This window comes from Aotus nancymaae, unplaced genomic scaffold, assembly GCF_030222135.1.
Source record: "Aotus nancymaae isolate 86718 unplaced genomic scaffold, 86718_ANA_hifiasm-v0.15.2.pri h1tg000021l, whole genome shotgun sequence".
Taxonomy (NCBI): Eukaryota; Metazoa; Chordata; class Mammalia; order Primates; family Aotidae; genus Aotus; species Aotus nancymaae.
The window spans coordinates 26,544,450-26,569,849 of record NW_026988433.1 but is presented as its reverse complement, the minus strand read 5'-3'; the positions used below and the strand labels follow the sequence as shown (position 1 = coordinate 26,569,849).

General features: G+C 41.8%; 1 protein-coding gene and 1 long non-coding RNA gene across 4 annotated transcripts in view; one reads left to right on the top strand and one right to left on the bottom strand.

Moving 5' to 3' along the window:
• The window catches only part of LOC105728672 (uncharacterized), a 278,507-nt gene that overhangs the window by 93,442 nt on the left and 159,665 nt on the right, over positions 1-25,400 (bottom strand). The gene's annotated exons all lie outside the window — the stretch shown is intronic.
• The window catches only part of RFX4 (regulatory factor X4), a 179,463-nt gene that overhangs the window by 6,184 nt on the left and 147,879 nt on the right, over positions 1-25,400 (top strand). For 2 of the 3 annotated variants that reach the window (XM_012469174.3, XM_012469175.3), the window contains exon 2: positions 20,877-20,963. The exons of the other annotated variant lie outside the window; for it this stretch is intronic. In XM_012469174.3, coding sequence (XP_012324597.3) covers positions 20,877-20,963 — 87 coding nt within the window. The remainder of the gene's footprint in view (positions 1-20,876; positions 20,964-25,400) is intronic. 3 annotated transcript variants of the gene reach the window in all.

The following is a 25,400-nucleotide window of genomic DNA, read 5'->3' as shown; positions in this document are numbered from 1 at the left end:
CACTTGGGAAACTCTTCAGGCCCTACGGCTCTGCAGGATGGAGACGGTGGGAGAAATCCCCAATGCAGTTTTTACCCCTTCCACTCTATTTTGGATATTTGCAATTTTATTAAGGTTTAGGGGAGAGAGAATGAACTTGAAGAGTTTATTTTGAGGTATCAGGTAAAAGTAACATATTAAAAAAAGAAGAAAATAAAGGGACTACTTTGGATTTTGTTCAGTCTCACTTCCTGACTACCTGCTGGGTGGCAGACCCTGATGATGAACAAGGTCACAGTCCCTACCGGCAAGGACTTCAGAATGCATTTAATAAGAGAAGGTGTGGGTCAGGGATGGTGGCTCATGCCTGTAATCCCAGCACTGTGGGAGACTGAGGCAGGCGGATCACCTGAGGTCAGGAGTTTGAGACCAGCCAACATGGTGAAACCCTGTCTCTACTAAAAATACAAAAATTAGCCAGGCTTGATGGCAGGCGCCCGTAATCTCAGCTACTCAGGAGGCTGAGGCAGGAGAATTGCTTGAACCCAGGAGGCAGAGGTTGCAGTGAGCCAAGATAGCACCATTGTACTCCAGCCTGGGGGACAAGAGCGAGACTTTGTCTCAAAAAATAAGTAAATAAATAAATGAGAAGGTGTGGACACAGTGAGAGTGGTGAGCACTACAAGGAACATAAAAGTTGAGTCCTTTTGGAGCCTGGAGGAAAGGATGCTCTCTCTTGCTGAGTACCTACCACGTATCAGCTCTGTAACAGGCACTCTTTCACACATTAGCCATTGAAGGCTTTCCACAATGCTGCATCGTTCGTTTTTAGGATAAAACAGGCTCTGGAAGTTGCCTGAGGTCATAATTGGTATATGGCAGAAATAGATTGAAGAGCAGACTAGGGAATACTCCTGCCCTCTTCCCACCCAGACCATGTCACCTGGACACTGCTGTTATGCTAGATCAGGGTTTAGTTATGACATTGGCTTTAGGTGGATTTGAATCCCACTTGGTGAGAAGGGAAACAGGTGGATGAGAGTGGAGAATCACAGAATGCTGTCTTCCCTGGGTTCCAGAGAAAACCCCTCTGAAGGAATCCTGTGACTCTTGCCTTTGAGGACAATTTTAAATGGTGGCAGCAATGAGAAGTAGTGTACCATAGCCGTTGAGTAGAGATTTGGGGCACAGACACATCTTGGCTTTCTTCATTCATGTGTTCATTCATTCATCCAGGAAGATTATGTGTCTCCTATGTGCCTAGCATTCTGCTAGATAGTGGGCTTAACAGAAATGTCATCTTTGCTTCTCTAGAGCATAAGTCTAGACCCACAAATAAGTAAACACAGAAATAGATAATTTCAGTGAGTGATTAGCAATATGAAGAAAAAAAAACCTATCTGGAGTAATAAAGACAGAGCATGGTAATGAGAAAGTTGTTGCCTTTCATAGGGTGGCTCTGCCACATAAAGCTGCTAGCATTTGGTCTTGAAGCTTAATGTTGCTGAACCTCAATTTTCTTATGAGACTGATATAACCAGCTGATAGAGCTGTAGTGAATATGAAATATGAAGGTGGTAATAGTTAACATATGTTCAATACTTACTATGTCTTCACTTTGCTAAGCATTTTAAGTACATTATATGTGTAATCCTCACAACAATCCTACAAAGAAGAAACTGTTATTATTTACAGTTTAAATGAAGAAACCAACAGGTTAAAGGCAAAATTGAAACTAGAAGCTGACATGTTCAATAAGTTTCTGAGCCCTAGGAAGCTGGGCTGGCAAGCTATACCTCGATTGCTTGAGAAGCAAGATCATTCGTATTGTGCGTGCCTAACTTTCCTGAGCAGAAAACAAGTAAGAGACCTAGCTTTTTATTTGTATTTTAAAACACAAATGTTTTAAAAACACTGTGACAGAGAAAAGATATCCAGTGGCTAGGTGCTGTGGCTTATGCCTGTCATCCCAGCACTTTGGGAGGTGAGGCGGGAGGATCACCTGAAGCCAAGAGTTGGAGACCAGCCTGGGCAACATAGCGAGACCCTGTCTCTTCAAGAAATTTAAAAAATTAAATGGACATGGTGGTGCATGCCTATAGTCCCAGCTACTCAAGAAGCTGAGATGGGAGGATCACTTGAGCACAAGGGTTCAAGGCTTTGGTGAGCTCTGAGCACATCACTGCACTTCAGCCTGGGCAAGAGTGAGAGTCTGCCTCAAAGAAAAAAAATAAAAAAGAAAGGAAGGAAGGAAAAGAACAACAACAAAAGAAAGCCTATCCAAGAGATGGGTAAGTGGCAGAACCAGGATTTGAGTGGAGGGCGCGCAACCCAGCCTGTCTGGCTCTAAGATCCTAAGATCCACACTCTTAGTCATGAAGCTGTATTGACTATCTCTTCTTCTTCTTCTTCTTCTTCTTCTTCTTCTTCTTTATTTAAGGGAGGGAGAGAGTAGCAATAAGAGGAATGCCCAATAACACACACAGCATTTTAGCCAAAGTAAAGGACGTGCTATTTTCTCCCTATGTGAAAGTGTTAAAATAATCTTTTAAACTGTAAAGACAACATTTAAAATTGTTGTTGACAGAAAAAGGGACATAAGTAAATCATTCATACCTTTACTCCACATGTGAAATGTACTTTCATCTTCTTTGGGATTCACTCAAACTTTGGTTAATATATAATTAGTCTCTGAGAATATCAAGTCTTCAGTCATGCAACAGGAAGAATAATAGAATGAGACAAAAGCAATTAAGTAATATGACAATATATGGAGCTTTTAGGTAACTTAACAAACAATATATTGCATCTAGAAGTTATTCGCAGATACGTGTTAAAATGTGGCTTCAGGCATATGTAGCGTGACTTAGTGAAAAGAACGTGAGCTTTGCCATAAGACAAGGTTCAAATCCTAGATCGGTTACATTCTTGCTGTGTGACCCAGGGCAAATTACCTTCTCTAAGCCTCAGTTTTCTTCTTTGTGAAAATGTCTCTTCACCACCTTCTAGGGTGGCTATGAAAATTCAGTGAGATTGTACATGTTAAGTATTTGATTTAATGCCTGACTCCTAAAAGTTGCTCAATAAATGGCAGATATTATTATGATTAAAAATAATTATCTGGCCTTCCTTACTTTATTCTAGGTATTTAGTTGGGAAAGGGGATAAGAACTGAAAAAATTGTAGACTGTTTTTAGAATACCTAGATGTTCTTGTACTGTGTAGATACAACCCCAGTTTTAATGTTGAGATAAGTCACTTTTTTCTGAAAGATTTAGACCAAAAGACTAATTTTATTTTCATTTCTCCACCTTTCCTATGAAGAAGGCATTTTATGTGCCCCTGTTTGCCATTATTTCATCCTTGTGTTTTCCAGTCTGTTAAAGGAAGTGGGAAATGTGTCTTTGTAGAGGTAACACCTGTGGGCTTGAGTATAAATCCTGGAAGAGAGATCTGTGCCGTACTCAGAGACAACATATGTTGCACATCCTTGATGGAGGCCCCTCTACAACTCCTGATGCCCGTCTAGTTCTGGATGTGATGGCCCACATTTTTCATTCCTGTTTTCCTCTTGCCTTCCCCCCCACCCCAGCCCCCTCGACCACCCAGCCCTCTTATGTTTGTAGGCATCACTGTTTTAAGGATTGAAACATTTTACACTTGGTTTTCAGGAAGTAAAAAACTCAGTTTCAAGTGAGCCATTCTCTGGAACTCATTTTAGCAGGATGCAGAGAGAGTTTGGTTCTTTTGCCTTTCTTGCATTTATATATATATCTATATATATCTATATATATATATTACTGTGAGGATAAGATGTTCATTTGTTTTGTTTTTGTCTTTATAATTTGGTGTTTACTTCCATTATAGTTTTTGAGTTCTTGAAATATTTACAAGAGGGAAAGATATCATAAAAAGTAGAAAAGAATGAAATGCAACCATTTGGCTTTCAGTGGAATTGGGTCTAAATTTCGGCAACTAGGACTGGATTGACCTGTGCCTGTAGATTATGGGGTTTATGTGTGTCGTATCCCACCCTCAAGGCAGGAACTCTTTAAAAGATGTGTATCATTTCCACTTTTGTGGTTGGTTATTCTTCCATAGAACATAAAAGCATAATTCTACCTCTGAGCAATCAATAATTATTCATAGACAGGCGAACCTGGATATGTTATATTTGTATTTTTGTAGTTGTTTTAATTTTAAAAAACAATGAGAAAGCCTTTGAAAAGGCTGCAACCCGGTGAAGGTTATTTAGCACTTTATGTCCTGTGTGTTTTCCAGCTACCCAATAATTGTGCTAAAGATCCGTGTTTAGACATACCTAAAGTGAGACTGCTGAATGTGCAGGTATTTATTTAATCGGAATGGAAAATTGCCACTTCATAAGCACTGATGTCCTGAATCCGGTGGAGAAAATGCAGTATCAGTCAGTGCAAGCAAAATAGTCTTTGAACTAGATTTTGAATGGTCATTTGGATATTCTAATGAGAGATTAGTGATTGACAATTATACCTCCAAGCCAGTATCTAATTTTTGAGACGTAAATGAATTTTGTGAATAAAATGATGTCAGTGTCTTTGTTTCGAATCTTGATACTGCCATGAAATCATTGCAAGTTACATTAGACTTTTGAAGAAGGAAGTGTTTCTTTGAATGTTGCAATTACAGAATTTATAATTTTTAGAAGTGAGCATGAGTGACTTTTGAGTTCTACATTATCTTTTTCTGAATGTGATTAGTCTAAATTTGGGATGTCCATACATAGAAAATATTTATAATTTGTATACTGAATCTAAATGCTCATGAGTAAGTCAAGTTTCTATTGAAGTTATTAGGAATTTATAAAGTTCCAGAATTGGGCCCATAACATAAACTCAAACCTATTTATGATGGAACTGATCGATTCTTCTAAACATTTTGCCAAGTTTTCTTCATGGTGTTCACTTCCACTGCTGATAAGCCTAGGGTGAGGGGAGAATTAGGGTGTCTGTATAAAGTTATTTGCTTCACCAAAAAGAAAATCAACGAATTTTGTTTCATTTTTAAATGACTACTAACTGGGCTAAAACTTATTTTACTTTTGTTTCTTTTACTCAGTGACTCCTTTTTCAAAAGCAAAATAATTTCACCACCAAGCATTATTGGACATCATAGAAAATAAGTAAGTCTGGCTCAGAAAGCTCTGGGAGTTTACAAGGAAGAAAGATTCCAGAGGGCTTGAGGCCCTCCGTTAAAACATTAAAACTTACTGTAAGCATTGGAGAGATGATTTCTAAAGCGTCGAGCGGTTGTTGTGAGACAGCCTTTGGTCTCTGTGAACTTTTATTTTCAACTCAGTAGGCAGAGTTTTTGAGGTTGCTGTGGTTTGGGTAGGGGACCTTTTCAGAAATGCCAGGCTTTTAGAAAAAACACAGCTTTTCTTCTAATCAAGGCTGCATTTTAAAGTTTGAAAACTTTGGTGTGATGACAAGAATAAATTATTTCTCTGCTACGTTGGGGTTTCCTCTGGGTGCCCAGGCTGCAGGGCATTCTCGCCTCGGCTACCTCACAGGGCACAGCTGAGGAGGCGCTGGGAGTGAAAGCGCCGTCCACCCAGACCTCGCCTCGCTGTACTGGGCAGCCTTGCATAGAGGCCGGCTGAGCCTTGAGCACGGCTGGGAAAGCCTGCAGCGCTGAGCAGTCCATAGGGATCCAAGCCATGGAGGACCTACACAAGGATGCCCATGGATCCCGTGTTCTGTTCAAAGTTTTTCTTGGTATTGAGAGTGATTTTTAAAAAAGAAATGAAAACACCAAAGCTGTATGTTGAACATGGATCCCTGATGATAAACAGCATTTTGAGAAGGAAAGGAGAAAAGAGAGGGAGGGGACCCCAAGCGAGGATGGGAGGCAAGGAAGAGACTACATCAGAATCATTTCTGTAATTGACGGCAGGTTGACTTAGTGAGTTTTTTTTTTCAACATTTTTAGTGTTTTTTTTTTTTTAAATACAAGTGAGTTCATTTTCAAAATTGAGAGGCAGATTAATAAAACTTGTAATTTTTTCCAGGCACTGTGCTGAATACTTAGGCATGTTACTTCGTTTAACTTGCATATTGAATCTATGGTATTATTATCCCCAGTTTGCAGATGAGGAAACTGAGATTCAGAGAGCGTAGTTAACAACGTGTCCAGGCCAAACCCCTAGTGTCAAACCAGGATTTAAACATGGATTACCGAGATTCCAAAGCCAGGCTGCCTCCTTGCCTCCTCAAATTAGAGCTAGAAGGAAGACCTACATTCTAGCTCACCTTCTCTACTACATAAAGTTCAGGAGGTCAAGTCACTCCCTGGTGGGAGACAGCAGCTCACATTGCCATTCTTTGGAGTGCACTGTCATGGGTGTCAGTGGGCGACCAGCTGCCACTGGCATTGAGATGTGACTCTAGCAGCAGGCTGCTGAGAACGCCCACGGGGACTCCTCCCTGAGTGGGGGACTCCTCCCTGAGTGGGCGCCTCTGTGCAGCATGTGCCTTTCATCTCAAATCATTCTCAGAGCTTCTAAGTTCAACCTGGCACCACCACTAAGTTGGTATCTTCCCACCTGCCAGTGACTTTGGCAAAATTGACATCTTACACATATCATCAAGGGCTTCCTATCTATTTACTTACAGACATGATTTCACTTAGAATAGGTTCAACATGAAAACCTTGCTGTTAAAATAATGACAGCTTCCATTTGTATAGCATGTTGCTATCTATAATCATTGGATAGAATCATTAACAGTGTGGGCTCTGGAATCCAGCAGGCTTCATGAGAATTGGTTTTGCCATGGGCTGGATATACGAACTCAGTAACTTAGGTAACCTCTCTGAGCCTCAGTTTGCTTTTCGGTAAAATGTGGCTATTCAAATACCCACCTCATGGAGTATTGTGAAGATTAAATAAAGTAATATGTAAAGGAACCAGCACAGGTCTTGGGACATTGTAAAAGCTCAATAAACAGAAGCTGCTTTGAGCACCACTTACAAAGAGAAACCTGTGGTCCTCTAGTGGCTTCCAAAACCTTTCCCCCAAGCCTCACACACAAAGATCACGTAGGATGGTATGGTTTGGCTCTGTGTCCCCACCCAAATCTCATCTCGTAGCTCCTGTAATTCCCACATGCTGTGGGAGGGTCCTGATGGGAGATGATTGAATCATGGGGGCAGGTCTTTCCTGTGCTGTTCTTGTGATAGTGAATGGGTCTCATGAAATCTGATGGTTTTAAAAATGGTAGTTTCTCTGCACAAGCTCTGTCTTTGCCTGCTGCCATCCACATAAGATGTGATTTGCTCCTCCTTGTCTTCTGCCATGATTGTGAGGCCTCCCCAGCCACGTGGAACTGTGAGTCCAATCAAACCTCTTTCTTTTGTAAATTGCCCAGTCTCGAGTATGTCTTTACCAGCAGCATTAAAACGTACTAATACATAGGAAAAGAAAACAAAATTTTATAGAATTTGTTCTTCTGCTGTGTTCAGTTGTTTGAGACAATATCTCGTAAACCTGTGAACTGGAATGATCATTCATTCCCATTGTACACCTGGTAAAACCAGTAAGATTCAGTCACATGCATTGGTCTGTATGGCAAATGAATATCCAAACTGAGGTTTGTGGTTCCAAAGCTGATCCTGTTTTGTTTAAACCAGGCCACCTGCATCCCAGTTAAAAACTTATATTCATAAGGAGGTGTATTTTTCATTCTGATTTTATATGTTTACTTGAGGCTTCTTCCTTTGTTTTTCGAGAGTTTCACTTGTGTCATTGTTATCTGTGTTTAGCACAGGGCATAGCATCTGCTAGAGTGGCTTGCATATAGCGCTTAATAAATGTTTACTTAATGTATAAATCAGTCCATTTTTAATATTACAAAGGATGCTGCATATCTTTCCTTGCTTTCTAGGAAGGCTGGCTCAAGACCCCCTGTACCTGATAAATCATAAACTTGTTTATACCTGATAAATTATAGATTAACTAACACTCTTTGGATCCCCCTACTATGTGCCAGGCATGGTGTTAGTGCTTCATTCATTCATTTCTTTCCCTCCCTCCTTTCTGTCCTTTCCTCCACTTCTATTGATCTGCTATTCTGAGTCAAGCGCTGTCCTAAATACAGAGAATAGTGGGGGAGTAAGTACAGTCAGCTCTTAAGGAGCTTATATTATTTCTCCTAATCCTCATAATAATTTCATGGGGTAGTTTTTTTTTAATAGGAAAGAAATTGAGGCCTATGAGGCTAAGTATTTTGCCTAGGGTTGCAGAGCTTACTTGGTCAATTGTTAGGGGAATATTAGAATTAGTGTCTTTCTGGTTTCTAAGGCCATGTTCTTTTAATTGTATCAGGAGATCCAACAATCAAACACAAAAGGTGATTTCAGGTAGAGACTAAGTGGGATGCCTTAGGGTTGGGCATGATACATTAGCGAAGACATACAGTGCTTATCATGTAGGCACTTGATGTACCATATTCACTCAGTTCTTACATAAACCCCATGAGCTGTGATTGGTACTACTCCACTTTGCAGATGAAGAACCCGAAGCTTGAGGAGATTAAGTTACTTGCCTAAGTTCACAAAGCAAAGAAGTCAGACTTGAATCTAGCAGTTTGGCTCCACAGTCCATGGTCTTAACTATTATACTGCCATTAAAAAGAACAGCAACAAGGCCAGGTGCAGTGGCTGAAACCTACAATCCCAGTGCTTTGCAAGACTGAGGTGGGAGGAACACTTGAACCCTGGAATTTGAAGCTGCAATGAAGCTATGATAGTGCCACTGCATTCCAGCCTGGGCAATAGAGCAAGATCCCATCTCTAAAAAAGGGTTGGGGTGGGGGCAAAAAATAAAAAGGAAAAGAGGAAAAAATGTGCCCCTGTCAAAAACAAACTCTTGGGAACTGGGATTACGGTTGTTCTGTGTGGCTAGAACTTGCTGTGGTCCAGGTAGTATTCTAAGTGCTTTCTGTGTACCTGTTCACTTAAATCTCACACCATGAAGATGGGGTAGGCAGATTATTATTATCCGTATTATGTATAAGGGAACACTGAGGTTTGGAGAAGTTAATTTGCCTCAATTCATTGAACGGGTAAGTTTTAAGCCTGGAATTCAGATCATCATTGGTAGTTAGTCACTAATCCCACCTGCTTGCTAACTTTCTCTTCTTCTAAGTGACTCTCAGGAAATGATTCAAAACAAAGAAAAAATGATATACACCAAATTCTTTATTGAAACATTATGGAAAACAGAAACGCTTGCTCAATGGAACATTGGGCATCTTTCAAACAATGATGATTATGAAGACTGTACTGACATGAAAAATCTGCATAATAATAGAACATTGAGAGAAAAATGAATAGAAATGCTATGTTTGTTGGGGTTACAGTCTCTTATGTGCACTTATAGATATTGCAACAATATACACAAAGAAAGAAAAGAAAGGTAGTTCCCAGATTAGAGTGGTGGGATTGTGGGAAAATATGTTTCTCTTTCCAACACTTTAACATGTAATTTTTACAATAGACTTATAGGAAAGAGAAAAGCATTGCCTAGGAAGGATGTTTTGGTGGCTTACCTCAAAAGTTCAGGCTAGGTTAAAATGTATTCTGTTTCTGTAGCCAGGATGCCTGGTTCCTGAGGTTTTGGGGGAATCCACATCCCCAAACAGAGCAGGAGAGGTAAAAATAAAAACCCAAAACTAGAAAAGGCAATGATGTCAAGAATGAAATAATATCAGATGCTGTGCAGAGCGAGTAGCCTTGGCTTCAGTGCTTCTTTTCCTAATTTTATGTTTTCATAATATTGTTATAGCAGAAATAGAAACAAAGAAAAAAGTCTGCTAATGTTAAGCAGTAGTAGGTACACTCTTCCCCAGAAGTTGAGGGAAAATGAAATTTTTACCACCCGGTTATGCAATAATGTACATTAATTCTGGTGTTCCCAGGGGTATTTTCAGAGCTGAGATCTGCTTTTACATTGAATTTATCTTCGACAGGAGATGGCACTGAACACCTTAGGTTGAATTTTCTCTAGTGTCTGAAGACTCTTGGTGAGTTCATGATCTCTGAACAAACAGCATTGGTGCATCTTTGGGAGTTTCCTCGTTAATTCTTTTTTCTTTTTTTTTCTTGTACATTGCAAATACTGACCCCTTAGTTAATTTCCTTGCCTGCTTTAGAGTTTTACATATTGAGTTTTCCTAAAGTGGGAAAGGGCAATCACATTATTGAGCACCTATTATATGTGTGGTATTGTGTTAGACACAACTTAGTACTCACAATGAGACTTCAATGTATATATAATTACGAGTATCATAACATAGGTAAGTGGTTAGGTTCAAGTCAGATTCAAATCCCTGCTCAGCAGCTTAACAACTGTGTGATCTCGGGCAAGTCATCGCTGTGATGATGGTGATGATGATGAAGGTGATGGTGCTTGTGTTGAGAGGCCGCATTCCAGGAGAATAATATTTGGTTCACCTGTGTCCTGCTGTGATTGAGACTCCAGCTGATGAGGAAGCGACATAGAGCCCTGATCACATGGATTGGCTGGGGAGTGAACACATTTAACTGGAAAGAGTTCCTATATTTTCTTCACTACACGTGAGCCACCATGCCCGGCCAGTTTTTTTTTTCTTTTGGAAAAAAAAACAAAAACAAAAACTGGCCGGGCATGGTGGCTCACGTCTGTAATCCCAGCACTTCGGGAGGCTGAGGCAGGCAGATCACAAGATCAGGAGTTAGAGACCAGCCTGACCAACATGGTGAAGCCACATCTCTACTAAAAATACAAAAAAATTAGCCAGGCGTGGTGGCGAGTGCCTGTAGTCCCAGCTACTCGGGAGGCTGAGGCAGGAGAATCACTTGAACCTGGGAGGCGGAGGTTGCAGTGAGCCAAGATCACGCCACTGCACTCCAGCCTGGGTGACAGAGGGAGGCTCTGACTCAAAAAAGAAAAAAGAAAAAAAAATTACTGCATCCATCCAGTTCAGGTCTCTAAGATGTAATTAGTCTCTAGCAGCCTCCTACAGAGGGGAACCCGTAAGTCTTGGTTTGCCTGGCTCAATCCTGATTTATGCATGTGATCCTGGCAAAATTATTAATAATGTGGCTTTTCAATCTCAAAAGTAGTCAGGTTTGGATAAATTATTTGGTAACCCTTACTCTTTGGCTTCCTCTTCGATTCTCTCCCCTCTAAAATGTGTTTAGCAGCACCAGACAGAGCCACCCACAGAACTGCTTTGCTTATGACCCACTTCTACTCAAAAACTTTTTGAGGTTCCCAACCACCTACTGAATACAATCCAGACTCCTTAACACAGCACTGAGTACAGATGCAAGGATTATGTATGTGCATCCCCTGTAGCACCTCTTAAAGTGTTCATCAGGCAGGATAGTCTCAGGAAACATGTGTTGATACATGAATCAATGTGTGTAGTCCTGCTCAGGCTGCTTGTCAGTTTCCTGAATGCATCTTTCTTCTGCCTGCTTCAAGAACTTCGCACATGCTGTTTCTTCTGCTAGGAACACGCTTCCTCTCTCTCTACCTGGTTCATGCCTTCACATTCTTTAGCTGCCAGTTTAATGCTGCTTCCTTCAAGAAGCTTCCTAACTCCCCTGAGATTAGACCCAACCCCCCTTTTTTCTCTCGAGCGGCACCCTTGGTAATTGTGTCTCTGTGTGATTGTTGCCCACACTAAATTCTAACTTTCTAAAAAGTTGGAACTGTCTATCGAGGCTCTGTCCCTCCTGTGTAGCCAGCCCCTGCCCCGTGGTACCCCATAAATAGTTGCCAAATGAAGACAGGGATGAATGAATATGGGCTGACCTTTCTGAGCCAGTGCAGTCTGTGTCACCTGTTAAAAGTGCTCCAATAGCTTCTTAGCGCACTTGGAATAAATGTGAAGTTCTTAGGAGGGTCTACAAGTCCTTATATACTTTGGGTTCTTCCTAACTTTCTACCTCACTTCCTGCTGCTCTCCCTGCCTCCTGCTTCGCCATGCTGGTCTCCTGGCTCCTCCTCACCCACCAAAGCCCACCCAGGCCCTTGCACCCCAATGTCACCTTCTTAAAGAGGCCTTCAGTGTCCCCACTGCCCCGAACAGCACCCCCACCTCTCTCTCTCCTTTTTTTTTCTTTTTTTTTGAGACAGAGTCTGGCTCTGTCACCAGGCTGGAGTGCAGTAGCGTGATCTTGGCTTACTGCAACCTCTGCCTCCCAGGTTTAAGCGATTCTCCTGCCTCAGCCTCCTGAGTAGCTGGGATTACAGGGATATGCCACCAAACCCAGATAATTTTTGTATTTTTAGTAGAGACGGGGTTTCACCATGTTGGCCAGGATGGTCTCGATCTCTTGACCTCATGACCCACCCACCTCAGCCTCCCAAAGTGCTGACATTACAGATGTGGGCCACCACACCCAGCCGCCCCCACCTCTCTTGATTCCCATTCTATGGCTTTATTTCTTCATAACACTCACTGTCTGCTGTCTTCTTGCTAATTTGTCTCTGTCTCTACCGCAGAATATAAGTTTTCTGAGAGTAGAGAACTTCTCTGCCATGTTCATCACTAGCTGCTCAGAGCCTGGCAAACAGTAGGTGCTAAATCAATGTTTGGTAAATGAGGGACGGAATGAAAGCAGAGGCAGGGCAGGTCCCCTTCCTGGAACCCAGCAGCCCCGGGGGCAGGGCCTGTGGCGTTGCCATGGCAACCCACTGACCTGAGACACCCCCTGGAGAGGCCACAGCTGCCAGCTTCCTGGGCTTCTCCCGAACTCCTGTGTGTTGCCACTGCCAGCAGCAGGGAGCCAGGAGAGAGAGAGAAACGGGCTGAAAGAGAATGATCAAGAGGAGAGCCTACCCTGGTGTGGGAGGCAACAGGAGCAGGCCTCGATGGCACCGCCGTTCCACTGGTAATGACCAGGGCCCAGGGAGAGGAAACTGGGGCGTGCTTGGAACTCCCAGGGAGAACTGGGGCCAGGCCCGCCCTTAGTAACTGTGAGTGTGGCATGTCAACTCTGTTATGTAGCATTTCTGAAGCTGCAAGTTCCTAAAATAGGCCCCAGCACAGTGCCCTGAGAGACTGTTGATACAGTGTGAATAACACCCTCTGTTAAATCCCGGTGACACTTAGAAGTCAGGCGGTATTTTCTGCAGGTATTGCATAAGTCAGAACCTCTCTGTTCTCATCCAGTGCCTCAGGAACAAAACTCAGCGTGTTCACTTCCCCACTGCTTGAACACCATGGCTGGCTCCCAGCTGCCCGCAGGCTTCACAGCCCGGTCGGACCTGTGGGCAAGGCCTTTGCAATCTGCTCCTAATGGATTCTTCCACCTGTCTCCTACCACTGGGAGTCACAGGTCGGTGAACCCTTCACCTTTCCCAGAACCGCCAGGCCTTTCACAGCTTTGTGCCTTTGTCCTGAAGGCAGCCCTCCTGCCTGAAATGCCCTGCTTCCCTCCTTGCTCTGGCAGGTGCTGAATCCTTTAAGGACCAGCTGAAATGCCACCCCCTCTGTGAAGCAGCCAGGCTTTCCTCTCCTCTCTGTGCCCACAGCACCTTATTATAATACCAACATACTCCTGATGCTTGCTTGCTTGCAGAGGCAGTGTGTGCAGGGAGCACAGCCCAGCCTTGGAGTCAGACAGACCTGACCTACCTCAGCCACCAACTAGCTTTTCTGGGTCTCAGTTGCATCCTTGTATATCAGAGTTAGTCAAGTCTCTGCTTCAGTTGCTGTGAGCAACAGAGATGAGGCATGTGGAGCAGAGTGACCAACACTGGAGGTCATGCAATAAATGCCAGACATCACCATTAGGCATCTGTCCCTGTTGCTCAGCTGTGAGTTCCTGGTGGATAGAAACCATGCCCTCTTCATTTTTCTATGGCCCTTAAAGCCAAACATGCTACATGCTTTACCTTTATAATTCCAGTTAATCTTGAAGAAATCAGGTAGGTAGGGATTTAGGAAGGTTTAGGAACCGTCCCAATGTTGCATAACTGGTAAGTGGCCAGGCTGGGATTTGAAATCCAGTTGGATTTGAGCTCCAAACCCTATATTCTCCCAAGCCTGTCTCTGTCTTCTCTTTCGTCTTGTACCACCTGCCCCTTGGTCACTCTGCATCCTTCTTGCCATTCCTCAAACAAGCCAAGCATGATCTTACCTGGCTTTGGGGGGACTGTCACGCTTGTGGTCCCCTCTGTCTCAATCTTAGAAAACCTTGCTCCCTCACTAACTCTGTCTGCTCACAAGCTGTTTCTTCCCAGAGGCCTTTCTGGTGGAGAATCTATCTCCTCGTCTATCATCCTCCATTCGTTTGTTCCTTTACTTTTCTTCATCACAAGCATCACTGCAGCTATGTGCCCAATACTGTACCAGGCTCTTGGGGACAAGGTACTAAACAAGATAGACAGGTCATTAAAACTTACATGTTAAGCATGGGAAAAATAAGAGATTTTAAAAAAGGGAATAAACAAAAAAACCAAGATACTTTTAGGTCTTGAGACGCTAGTCCAACCAGACACATGTGTGTCCTGTTGAATAGCGTTTGTTCATCTCTTCTGTTCGAACATTGAAGGCACTTGATAACTATTTGGAAAATGAATAAATGGATGCATGGACAATCTAAGAGATTCCTGCCTGGGCACAGTGGCTCGCGTCTATAATCCCAGCACTTTGGAAGGCCGAGGTGGGTGGATCACGAGGTCAGGAGATCGAAACTATCCTGGCTAACACAGTGAAACCCCGTCTCTACTAAAAATACAAAAATTAGCCGAGTGTGGTGGCACGCGCCTGTAATCCCAGCTACTCAGGAGGCTGAGGCAGGAGAATCACTTGAACCAGGGAGGCAGAGGTTACAGTGAGCAGAGATCACACAACTGTACTCCAGCCTGGGTGATAGAGTGACAGTCAAAGAGAGAGACAGAGACATTCCTGTCAATATGTTCTCTAAATGTCAAGGATCACCTAGCTATTGATCACCATCTTAATAGACCTTCCCCGCCAGATCAATATGTGTTTGTGAAGCACCAGTCTGAACCTTACACTGCCTTGGACATGCCATGTCCCCGATGCGGCTACTTCTAAGTTATTCTTTGCTGCCATAAAGAGAAAACCTGATAACCATGTATGGCTCTGCTCAACCTCATTATATGTACCCAAGAAAATAACTTCACATTGGGGTTTCCAAATCTTCAGTCCAAAGTGACAAAGTGAAGAGGCATAAAGATCTTCCTCTAAGGAATGTGGGCTGAACTCCTTGAAAGTGAAAATCCATAGGCATTATGTCCTCCTTCCTGCCCATAATCCCAGATGAATCAGGGGAATGGATGCTTCACAGCCTGGGAGCCTCTGCTCACAACTGTAGGTAAATCCTGCTGGGCATTTAGCAGAAGCGTGGTCCTTACTAAGAGGTCAGATGATTTTTATAGATGAAAAATGAGGCAATTGGGAACAGGAAGTTATCCCGGGGTGGACAGAACTCTCTTTCTCCTGTGTGCCAGGCAGTCCCCAGAACTCAGTTCCAGTATTGCAGCATTGATCACAGTCTGTGTTCCTTTAGAACTTTTGCTTCAAGTCTACCTTCCATATCTATAAATAGAGATATAAAAACATAACATGTAATATTGTTCTGGGTCCAATTAAGACAACATAGGTGAAATTGCCTTCTGTAGTACCTGGCACACAATGGGAACTTAATATCATTTTTAGAAAAAAGTAACGCATTCAACAACATCTATTTATTGTGCAACATCTATGGAGCCATGCACAGGGCTAGCCACTGGGTGCGAGATGATGGACAAAAACGACAGGTCCCATACTCTTGAACTCAGGGAGTAGCACGTGACATTCTTTTTTTTTTTTTTTTTGAGATGGAGTCTTACTCTGTCATTCAGGCTGGAGTGCAGTGGCATGATCTTGGCTCACTGTAACCTCTGCCTTCTGGGTTCAAGCGATTCTCCTGCCTCAACCTCCTGAGTAGCTGGGACTACAGGCGCATGCCACTATGCCCAGCTGATTTTTTTGTATTTTTAGTAGAGATGGGGTTTCACCATGTTAGCCAAGATGGTCTCGATCTCCTGACCTCACGATCCACCCTCCTTGGCCTCCCAAAGTGCTGGGTTTATAGGCATGAGCCACCACACCTGGCCATGTGCCTTACTATCTACTGAGTAATTAGAGGGCAGAAGCCAGTCTTACTCATGTTTATATCACTATGGCTTCTCTCTCTCTCTCTTTTTTTTTTTTTTGAGATGCAGTTTTACTCTAGGCTGGAGTGCAGTGGTGTGATCTCGGCTCACTGCAACCTCCACCTCCCAGGTTCAAGCGATTCTCTTGTCTCAGACTCCTGAGTAGCTGGGATTACAGGCTCATGCCACCCACACCTGGCTAATTTTTGTATTTTTAGTAGAGATGGGGTTTTGCCATGTTGGGTGGGCTGGTCTTGAACTCCTGACCTCAGGTGATCCGCCCGCCTCAGCCTCCCAAAGTGCTGGGATTACAGGCGTGAGCCACTGGGCCCGGCCACTACAGCTTCTCTTTAACACAGCTTCTTGCATCTAGAAGGCACAAAATAACTGTATGTTGAATTTGGCCTTATTTGGAAAATCACCTTTGATGTGTTATACTTTTCCATGCCTTATGTGGTTAAAAAAAAGAGAAAATGATTAGGAAATTCTATAGATATGTGAATGTATCTATTTATATGCTGTGCATTCTTTGACATGTGTGTCACTAATGTAAGTTATTAAGGCCAGACTACAGGAAAAATTTTATAATGGCTACGGAGAGTCAAAAGAAAGAGAATAAAATGGGCTCCATTCTTAAGAGGTTTAAATTCTAAACCGAAGAGGCTGCTGTGTATGACAAAGGCTGACAAAGAATATGTAAATGAATTTAGTAAACATTATATAAGTAGAGTTTTAGCAAAAGTTCGAATACAAAGCAGACTGAGGAAAATGCGGCAGTATTGGCACTTCGTTCTGGGGACTAAATGGGACATAGGAGACGGAGAAATCTCAGTTCACACATTTGGAGAGAGCATTGTGATTATGACCCGAGTTTGAATGCTGGTCCTTCCTCTTACTAGCCAGATGACTTTGGATGAGTCACCGAATCTCTCTGAGCCTTAGTTTTCTTATCTCTAAAATGGGCCCATTAACAGCACCCACCTCTAGGATTGTGATGAGTATTAAGTATGATGATGTATGTAATGCAGTTGTATGATACTGGGCCCACGGTAATAGCTAAATATAGTGAACTTTATTATTATGAAATCACATCATCTACAAATCAGTAAGGTAGAAGAACCCAGTGTTTTATTCAAAGTTCAGTATACATGTCATTCTGGTCAAATAATTCTTGACCTCTGCAAGACTGAAATCCATTGTTAAAAATAATTTTAAACTATATAATGTTGACTTCATTTGACCTAAATAGAGGCCTTCTAGTCATAGGAAGCTACCTGGCTTATGAGACATGAATTGGAGATGCCACTCCTAAGGACTCCACTAGGGAAGAAAACAAAGGTCAAAGTGTACCTGCAGATCCAAGGTCCACATCTGGTTTGGATATTTCAGAGTGTTGCATCCACAGAGACTGGAATGCAAGACTCTTGAATGCGTGAGAACTCCAACTGTCCAAAAAAACATAGGTGATGGTTCTTTGACTGCTCAGACCAAGGTCTGAACCCTCAGAGTCTGTGCTAAGTGCCACGTGTTCACATGGACATCGATGAACTAGAAGACACCCAGAAACAGGTGAAGTGGATGCCAAAGAAATGGGAACAGTTTCTTCCAAGAAAGAGCTGAAACAAATGGGGTTCTTTGATGGGGGTACTTCAACCAGCAATATGGGGAAATGATGGTTGTCTTCCCATATCTGCCATGTGCCAGTGAGACTCGACTTATTCTGGGTTGTCTCAGGGAGCAAAGTCGGCTACAGGCATAGACTGTGGGGTTGGAGAGATCTGAATGGGTGCAATGGGTGAGATGCTGTCTCTTTTGTTTTCATGGCACCTCTCACCCTCTCCCACTTCTTGTAGCTTCGCTTTCATCTCTCTCCAGTATGGGATTGCACAATATGGAGGACAGGTGCTGCCGTCAGACAAGTTCTTTCTTCACTCAAGCTCTTGTGGGTGGGCGCTGTGCTCTCTTGGCTTACCTGGTTATTAGAACCAGCTCCTCTCGGGAATGTTGCCACTTCTTCAGAGAACATGCTACCAATCATGGAGTGTTCTCACCTGCAAGAACAGGCCCTTCTAGGGACTCTGATGTTAACAAGCCTGACTCCAGCGTAGGCAAATGGTGAGAGGGAGGGTGTTTCCCTTAGTTCCTGTTTCTGATGAAAGGGGGATTGGGATATAGGTGTAAGTGTGTGCGAAAGTCACTGGGTATGTATACCTATCTAGGAAGACCAGGGGTTGGCCCAGAACTATAGACATTGCTTTTGGTGGTATGGTTTGGTTGAGGTAGGGGCTGCAAATTTCAGCAGATGCCATCTAAATGTAGCTATGGCTGTTGCCAGGGAAAATGTGCCAGGAATTGAAAGCATGAGAAGATCTGCGTGGAAACATTCTGGAGAATCTTGAAAAGGATTCTGGAGATTTGTAAGCAGATGTGCTTTTGGATACAATGTGATGACAGACACCTACCTTGTGCATCCCAGTTTTGAAAACATTACAAGCTGTCTGTCTCCACATTGTGCATTCAATATCTGGAAGGGATAGTGTTTTAATGTTTTGAATTTCTCTGCTCCTCAATATTTCCTCAGAAATACCAGATTTCCATATCCTCCCAACAAGCTGGCCCTTGTTCCTCTCCTCGGATATTTTCCCCCTACTTATTCACAATTTCGGAAGCAGTTTTAAAAGAGCAGTTTGTTGAGGCATAAAATACAAAACAAAACAAAAATCTGACATTTCTCTCGGCTGTTGGCATTGATTTCCCCTCTCCACATAGCTTACTTGTCCACGTGGCTTCTTTTTACAGTGTGTAGCCTAAGGTGTTGACTAATGATCTTTCCCATGGCTCTTTGAATTATGAGGAGTCACATTACTTAATCCTTCTAAATCCCAATTGCTTTCTAGGAAAAACAGAGATTAAAATCCTTGCTTCAGAGAGTTGTTGTGAGAACTCAATGAAATAACTTAATGGAGAGGGCCTGGCATGTTCAAATAGGTGTTCAATAAATACCAGCTCTTAGATCATAAAGAAGGCAATGGGAAACCACATTGCTCAAAAGCCTGCAGCCATAGGGTAGTCACTTCTGGTATAACACCCCACATGCCTTCCTAAAAATCACCATATTATACAGAATCGGCCAATAAAGACCACTGAGTTTACTGGAAAAATAAGCTCAGGGGCACAATACTGAAACACTTTGTCAGTGACACATAATAAAAGATAGAAACCTAATAAAAATGATAGCACAGTTTTGCACATGTTAAATGGTTTAGAAATATACAAATACAATAAATATGGCACTTCACCTTGGAAAAGATCTGAAGAGTGCTTTTAGAGGTGGGTATCAGAAGGTTATAGCCTGTGAGTTATTATGAAGTGAGCAGGTGTGACTCATAACACAATGTGAAGTGAAGTAGCTGGTAGATGTCTGAGGTGTGAATGTGAGTGTTTTCTGCATATTTCTATGGTGCTCAGTACAACAAGGTGGGGGCGTGGAGTTTTTTGCATTCACCTAATGTTTTTTATGGAATAAATGGAGCATACAGAGACACAACATTTGCACTATGCTCAAATTGTTCCCCCAATATATCACTTGCAGTGGGACACATTGGTTTTCTCAAGACAAGTGTTACAGTACAGCTGACTGTACTTAGCTGATGTTGTTGACAGAAGGAGTGAATGAATGAATGATTGGATGGTGGTCTAGAAAATAGAGTAAGTATCACAGTACATTGTGAAAAATTCATTTGTAGCCTTTGAAATTGGATTAAAAAAACACATAGTCTTGGATTTTAAAAGGGCTACATAGCGGCTAGGCACAGTGGCTCATGCCTGTAATCCCAGCACTTTGGGAGGCCAAGGCAGGCAGATCGCCTGAGGTCAGGAGTTCAAGACCAGCCTGGCCAACATGGTGAAACCTCATCTCTACTAAAAATACAAACATTAGCCAGGCATGGTGGTGGGTGCCTGTAATCCCAGCTACCTGGGAGGCTGAGGCAGGAGAATCACTTGAGCCCAGGAGGCGGAGATTGCAGTGAACTGAGATCGCACCATTGCACTCCAACCTGGGCTACAAGAGCGAAACTCCATCAGAAAAAAAAAAAATGGAGAGGCTACATAGCCACCATAGTGCTTTTGATTTCTCCTCCTGCTATGGCTTCCAGTCTGTGCTTCAGAGACCCTTGTGAGGGGTCCCTGGGCAAGAGAGGCAAGCTACAAGGTTCCCTGCCCTCTTTCAACCAGAGTCCCTAAGGTTTTACCTGCTTTTCTTTTTGTTTCACTTGAAGAAAAGTTCTGCTGCTAATTCAGGTTTACAAACCACCACCGCTAATTCAGTTGGCCAAGTTTTGTTTTACAAACTACTAGTCAGGAACATACCTTCTTTGCTCAGAAGGATAATCCTCAGTTGGTAGTATTGTGCTACAACTACTCCAGAATTCATAGAATCTGACCAAGAAATACTCAAGTGAGGTTTTAAAGAGTCATTTTTGCACCCAAGCTACTCAGCAGTCTCATCATGATCAGCAGTGGTACACATGGAACTCTATGTAAAATTCCATTCCAATATGGGCAGATGCCACATGAAAGTTGATGAGCATTTAAATCTAATGCATTTATGATGTTCTGTCTCTTCACAAACACCCACAGCAATTCTGTGATTTTCTTTTTCTTTTTCTTTTCTTTCTTTCTTTCTTTTATTTTTTAGAGAGCTGGATTGAAAGATGTCTCAACGAAAGTGAAAACAAACGTTATTCCAGCCACACATCTCTGGGGAATGTTTCTAATGATGAAAGTAAGTGCTTGAAATTCATTCTTCCATGACATTCCAGACATGGCCAATGTCCTGATAGGAGGATAGTGCCTCTAGATTGCTAGGCTGGGCCACATCACCTGGAACAAGGCACTCTCCAGCCATTTATGAAATATCCCAGGGGATATTTCATATTCCACAACAGGGAGTGGAATCCATTCAGGTAGGCCTGGAAACTGAGGCCACGCCAAAAACTTGCTGTTTACAGTCTCATCTTCTGCAGGGGACTTGCTAGCTTGCATTCCCACAGACCTTGTTAGAGTGATGCTCCAGTCAGGCAAATATGAACCCTGGCTGGGAAAGGCCATTCTCAGTGGCCACTGTAAATATAGGTTCAAAGTAGTTGTGTCACAGGATTGTTGTTTTAGTCATAAATGTCCTAGATATCAGAAAGCAGAAATGTCTTCCAGTTCTCGAAGTAGAGAACTAGAGTTAACTGAAAGATGTACACTCCTGTGTTTATACCTTTCCCTGTGTTATGTCAGACTGGGGCTTCTGGGTATAGTATTAAGAGCAGTAGGCTACTTGGGACTTGTATTTTTTCCCTTAAACACCAAAAAGAGGGGACAGCTTATTATACATCTAATTTTTTGCCGAGTCAGAAGTGTCTTTCTTCCTTGGTTGGTAAAGTGCATCTCCTTAGTTCAGTTTTCTGAACACATGAGCCCCGGCCAATCCCCTAGGACATTTGCTAGATCTACTCAAGAGCCCCCCTCTAGAGTCTTATCTGACATTGTCATTCTGCCATCACCATGTCACTTCATTTTACAAAACTGAGTTACATTGAACATAAAGTACACAAATCTTATGTGAGTAGTTTGAGTTTTTTGTATCTACTTGTGTCATTATCACTCAGAAAAAGACATAGAACCCTTCTTGTCCCCCAGGAGGCTTCGTCATGTCTCCTCCCTGTCAATTTCTACTGTCCTGACTTATCAGTATAGACTGTTTCTGCCTGTTTTTGAAATTTCACATAAATGGGATAATGGACTCTGTATTGTTTTGTGTGTAACTTTTATCAGTCAATATATTGTTTGTGAGATTCATCCATGTTGTCTGTAGCAGTAGTTCTTTTTCATTGCTGTACAGTATTTCACTGTCTGAGTATACCACAATTTACAGATCCATTTAAGTGTTGATGAATATTTAGTTGTTTCAAGTTTTTGATTATTAAAAATAAAGCAGGCCAGGTGCGGTGGCTCATACCTGTAATCCCAGCACTTTGGGAGGCTGAGGCAGACAGATCACCTGAGGTTGGGAGTTCAAGACCAGCCTGATGAACATGGAGAAATTCTGTCTCTACTAAAAATACAAAATTAGCTGGGTGTGGTGGTGAGTGCCTGTAATCCCGGCTACTTGGGAGGCTGAGACAGGGGAATCACTTGAGCCTGGGAGGCGGAGGTTGCAGTGAGCCGAGATCATGCCATTCTACTCCAGCCTAGGCAACAAGAGCAAAACTCCATCTCAAAAAATAAAAAAAAAGAATAAATCATATCTGAACATTCTTTTTTAAGTTTTATTTAATTTTGGTGAAATATACATAACATAAAATTTAGCATTTAATCATTTGAAATGTATAATTCATTGACATTAAGTACATTCACCTTGTACAACCATCTACACCATTCATTTCCAGGGCTTTTCTCATCTTCCTAAAATGAAACTCTGTACCCATTAAACAGTAACTCCTCAGTCTCCTTTTCCCTCAGTCTCTGACAACTACTATTATACTTTCTGTCTCTGTGAATTCGACTTCTCTAAGTATCTTATATAAGTGGAGTCACAGTATTTGTGGTTTTATGACTGGTGTATTTCACTTAGCATAATGCCATCAAGGTTAATCCATTTTGGAGCATGTGTCAGAATTTTCTTCCTTTTGAAGGCTGAATAATATTCCACTGTATGAATATTTCACATTTTTCTTTATCCATTTAGTCACTGATGGACAATTGAGTTGTTTCTATTTTTTGGTCATTGTAAATAATGCTGTTGTGAACACAGGCATACAAATATCTTTTCAAGTCTCTGCACCTAATTCTTTTGGGGGTATATGCCCAGAAATGAAATTCCTGGATCATATGGCAGCTCTGTGTTTAATTTTTTGAGAAACCACAAAACTGGTTTTCATAGTGGTTGCATCACTTTACATTCCCACTAGCAAGGCACAAGAGTTCCAATTTTGTCACTTGCTAGTCATCATTTGTTATTTTCTGTTTTTTTCTTTTTTTAATAATAGCCATCCTAATGAATAGAAAATGGTATCTCATTGTGGTTTTCATTTGCAATTCCCTAATGATTGGTGATGTTGAACATCTTTTCATGTGCCTATTCACCACTTGCATATCTTCTTTGGAGAAATGTCTAAGTCCTTTGCTCATTTTTAAATCAGATTGTTTTCTGTTGTTAAGTTGTAGGATTCTTTATATATTCTGTATATTAACCTCTTACCAGTTATATGACTTACAAATATTTCCTCCTATTCCATGAGTTGCCTTTTCACTCTGTTGATTATGTTCTTTAATACACAGAAATTTTTATTTTGATGCATCTAGTTTACCTATTTTTTCTTTTGTTATCTATGCCTTTAGTGTCCTCTCTAAGAAGTCATTGTCAGATCCAATGTTGTGAAGCTTTTGTCTTTTATTTTTTCTCTGAAAGTTTTACAGTTTCAGACCTTGCATGTAGATTTTTGATCTGTTTTGAGCTAATATTTTTATATGATTTTAGGTAAGAGTCCAGTTTTTTTTTGAGACGGAATCTCACTCTCACTCTGTTGCCCAAGTTGGAGTGCAGTGGTGCTATCTTGGCTTACTGCAACCTCTGTCTCCCAGGTTCATACAATTCTCCTGCCTCAGACTCCTAGCTGGGATTACAGGCGTGTGCCACCACACCTAGCTAATTTTTGTATGTTTTTAGTAGAGACAGGATTTCACCATGTTGGTCAGGCTGGTCTCAAACTCCTGATCTCGTGATCTGCCCACCTTGGCCTCCCAAAGTGCTGGGATTACAGGCGTTAGCCACCATGCTTGGCCAAATCCAGTTTCATTCTTTTGCATATTGGTATCCAAGTTTCCCAGCATCATTTGTTGAAAAGACTGTTCTTTCTTCCATTAAATAGTCTTGGCACTATTCTCAAAAAAAAAATTTGATCATGTATGTGGAGGTTTATTTCTGGGTTTTCCATATTATTCCATTGATTTATTTGTCTGTCTTTATGCCAGAACCAGACTGTAGCTTTATAGTAAGTTTAGAAATAAAAAACTGTGTGACCTCTTATGTTCTTCTTTTTCGAGATTGTTTTGGCTATTCAAAGTCCTTGAGATTCCATATGAATTTTAGAATGGATTTTTTCTATTTCTGCAAAAAAATGCCACTGGGGTTTTGATAGTTGTTGCATTGAATCTGTAGATTGCTTTGTTTATTAATATTAAGTCTTCTGATCCATGAACACAGAATGTCTTTCCATTTATTTTGTGTCTTTAGTTTATTTCAGCAACACTTTATAGTTTTCAGTGTACAAGTGTTTTTCTTCCTTGGTTAAGTTTATTCCTAAGTATTTTATTCTTCTTGATGCTATCGTACATGTAATTTTCTTTTCAGATTGCTTATTCTTGGTGTATATAAATTATTGTATGCTGATTTTGTGTCCTGCAGCTTTCCTGAATTCATTTATTAGTTCTAACAGTACTTTTGAATTGGGGTATGTGTGAAGTCTTTGGGGTTTTCTACGTATAGGATCATTTAAGCTGGGTGCGGTGGCTTACATCTGTAATCCCAGCACTTTAGGAGGCCGAGGTGGGTGGATCACTTGAGGTCAGGAATTTGAAACCAGCCTGGCCAATATGGCAAAACCCCATCTCTACTAAAAAGAAAAATATTTGCCGGGGATGGTGGCAGGCACCTGTAATCCCAGTTACTTGGGAGACTGAGGCACGAGAAGAGCCTGAACCCGGGAGGTGGAGGTTGCAATGAACCAAGATTGTGCCACTGCACTCTAGCCTGGGTGACAGAGTAAGACAACATCTCAAAGAACCCGAAAAGGCAATTTCATCTGTGAAAGGAGATAACTTCCTTCTTACTAATTTGGAAAGCTTTTATTTCTTTTTCTCACCAAATTGCTGTGGCTAGGACTTCCAGTATTATTTTGAATAGACGTGGTGAATGCAGGCAACCTTGTCTTGTTTCTGATCCTAGAGAAAAAGCTTTCAATCTTTCACCATCGTTAGCTGTTGGTTTTTTATATATGACCTTTATTATGTTGAGGTAGTGCTCTTCTATTCTTAGTTTATTGAGTGCTTTTATCATAAAATGGTAAAAGTACTCAATAAAATGGTTGAATTTTGTCATATGTTTTTTTCTGCATCAGTTGTGATGGATATGTAGTTTTCCTTCATTTTGTTAAGGTGATACATTACATTA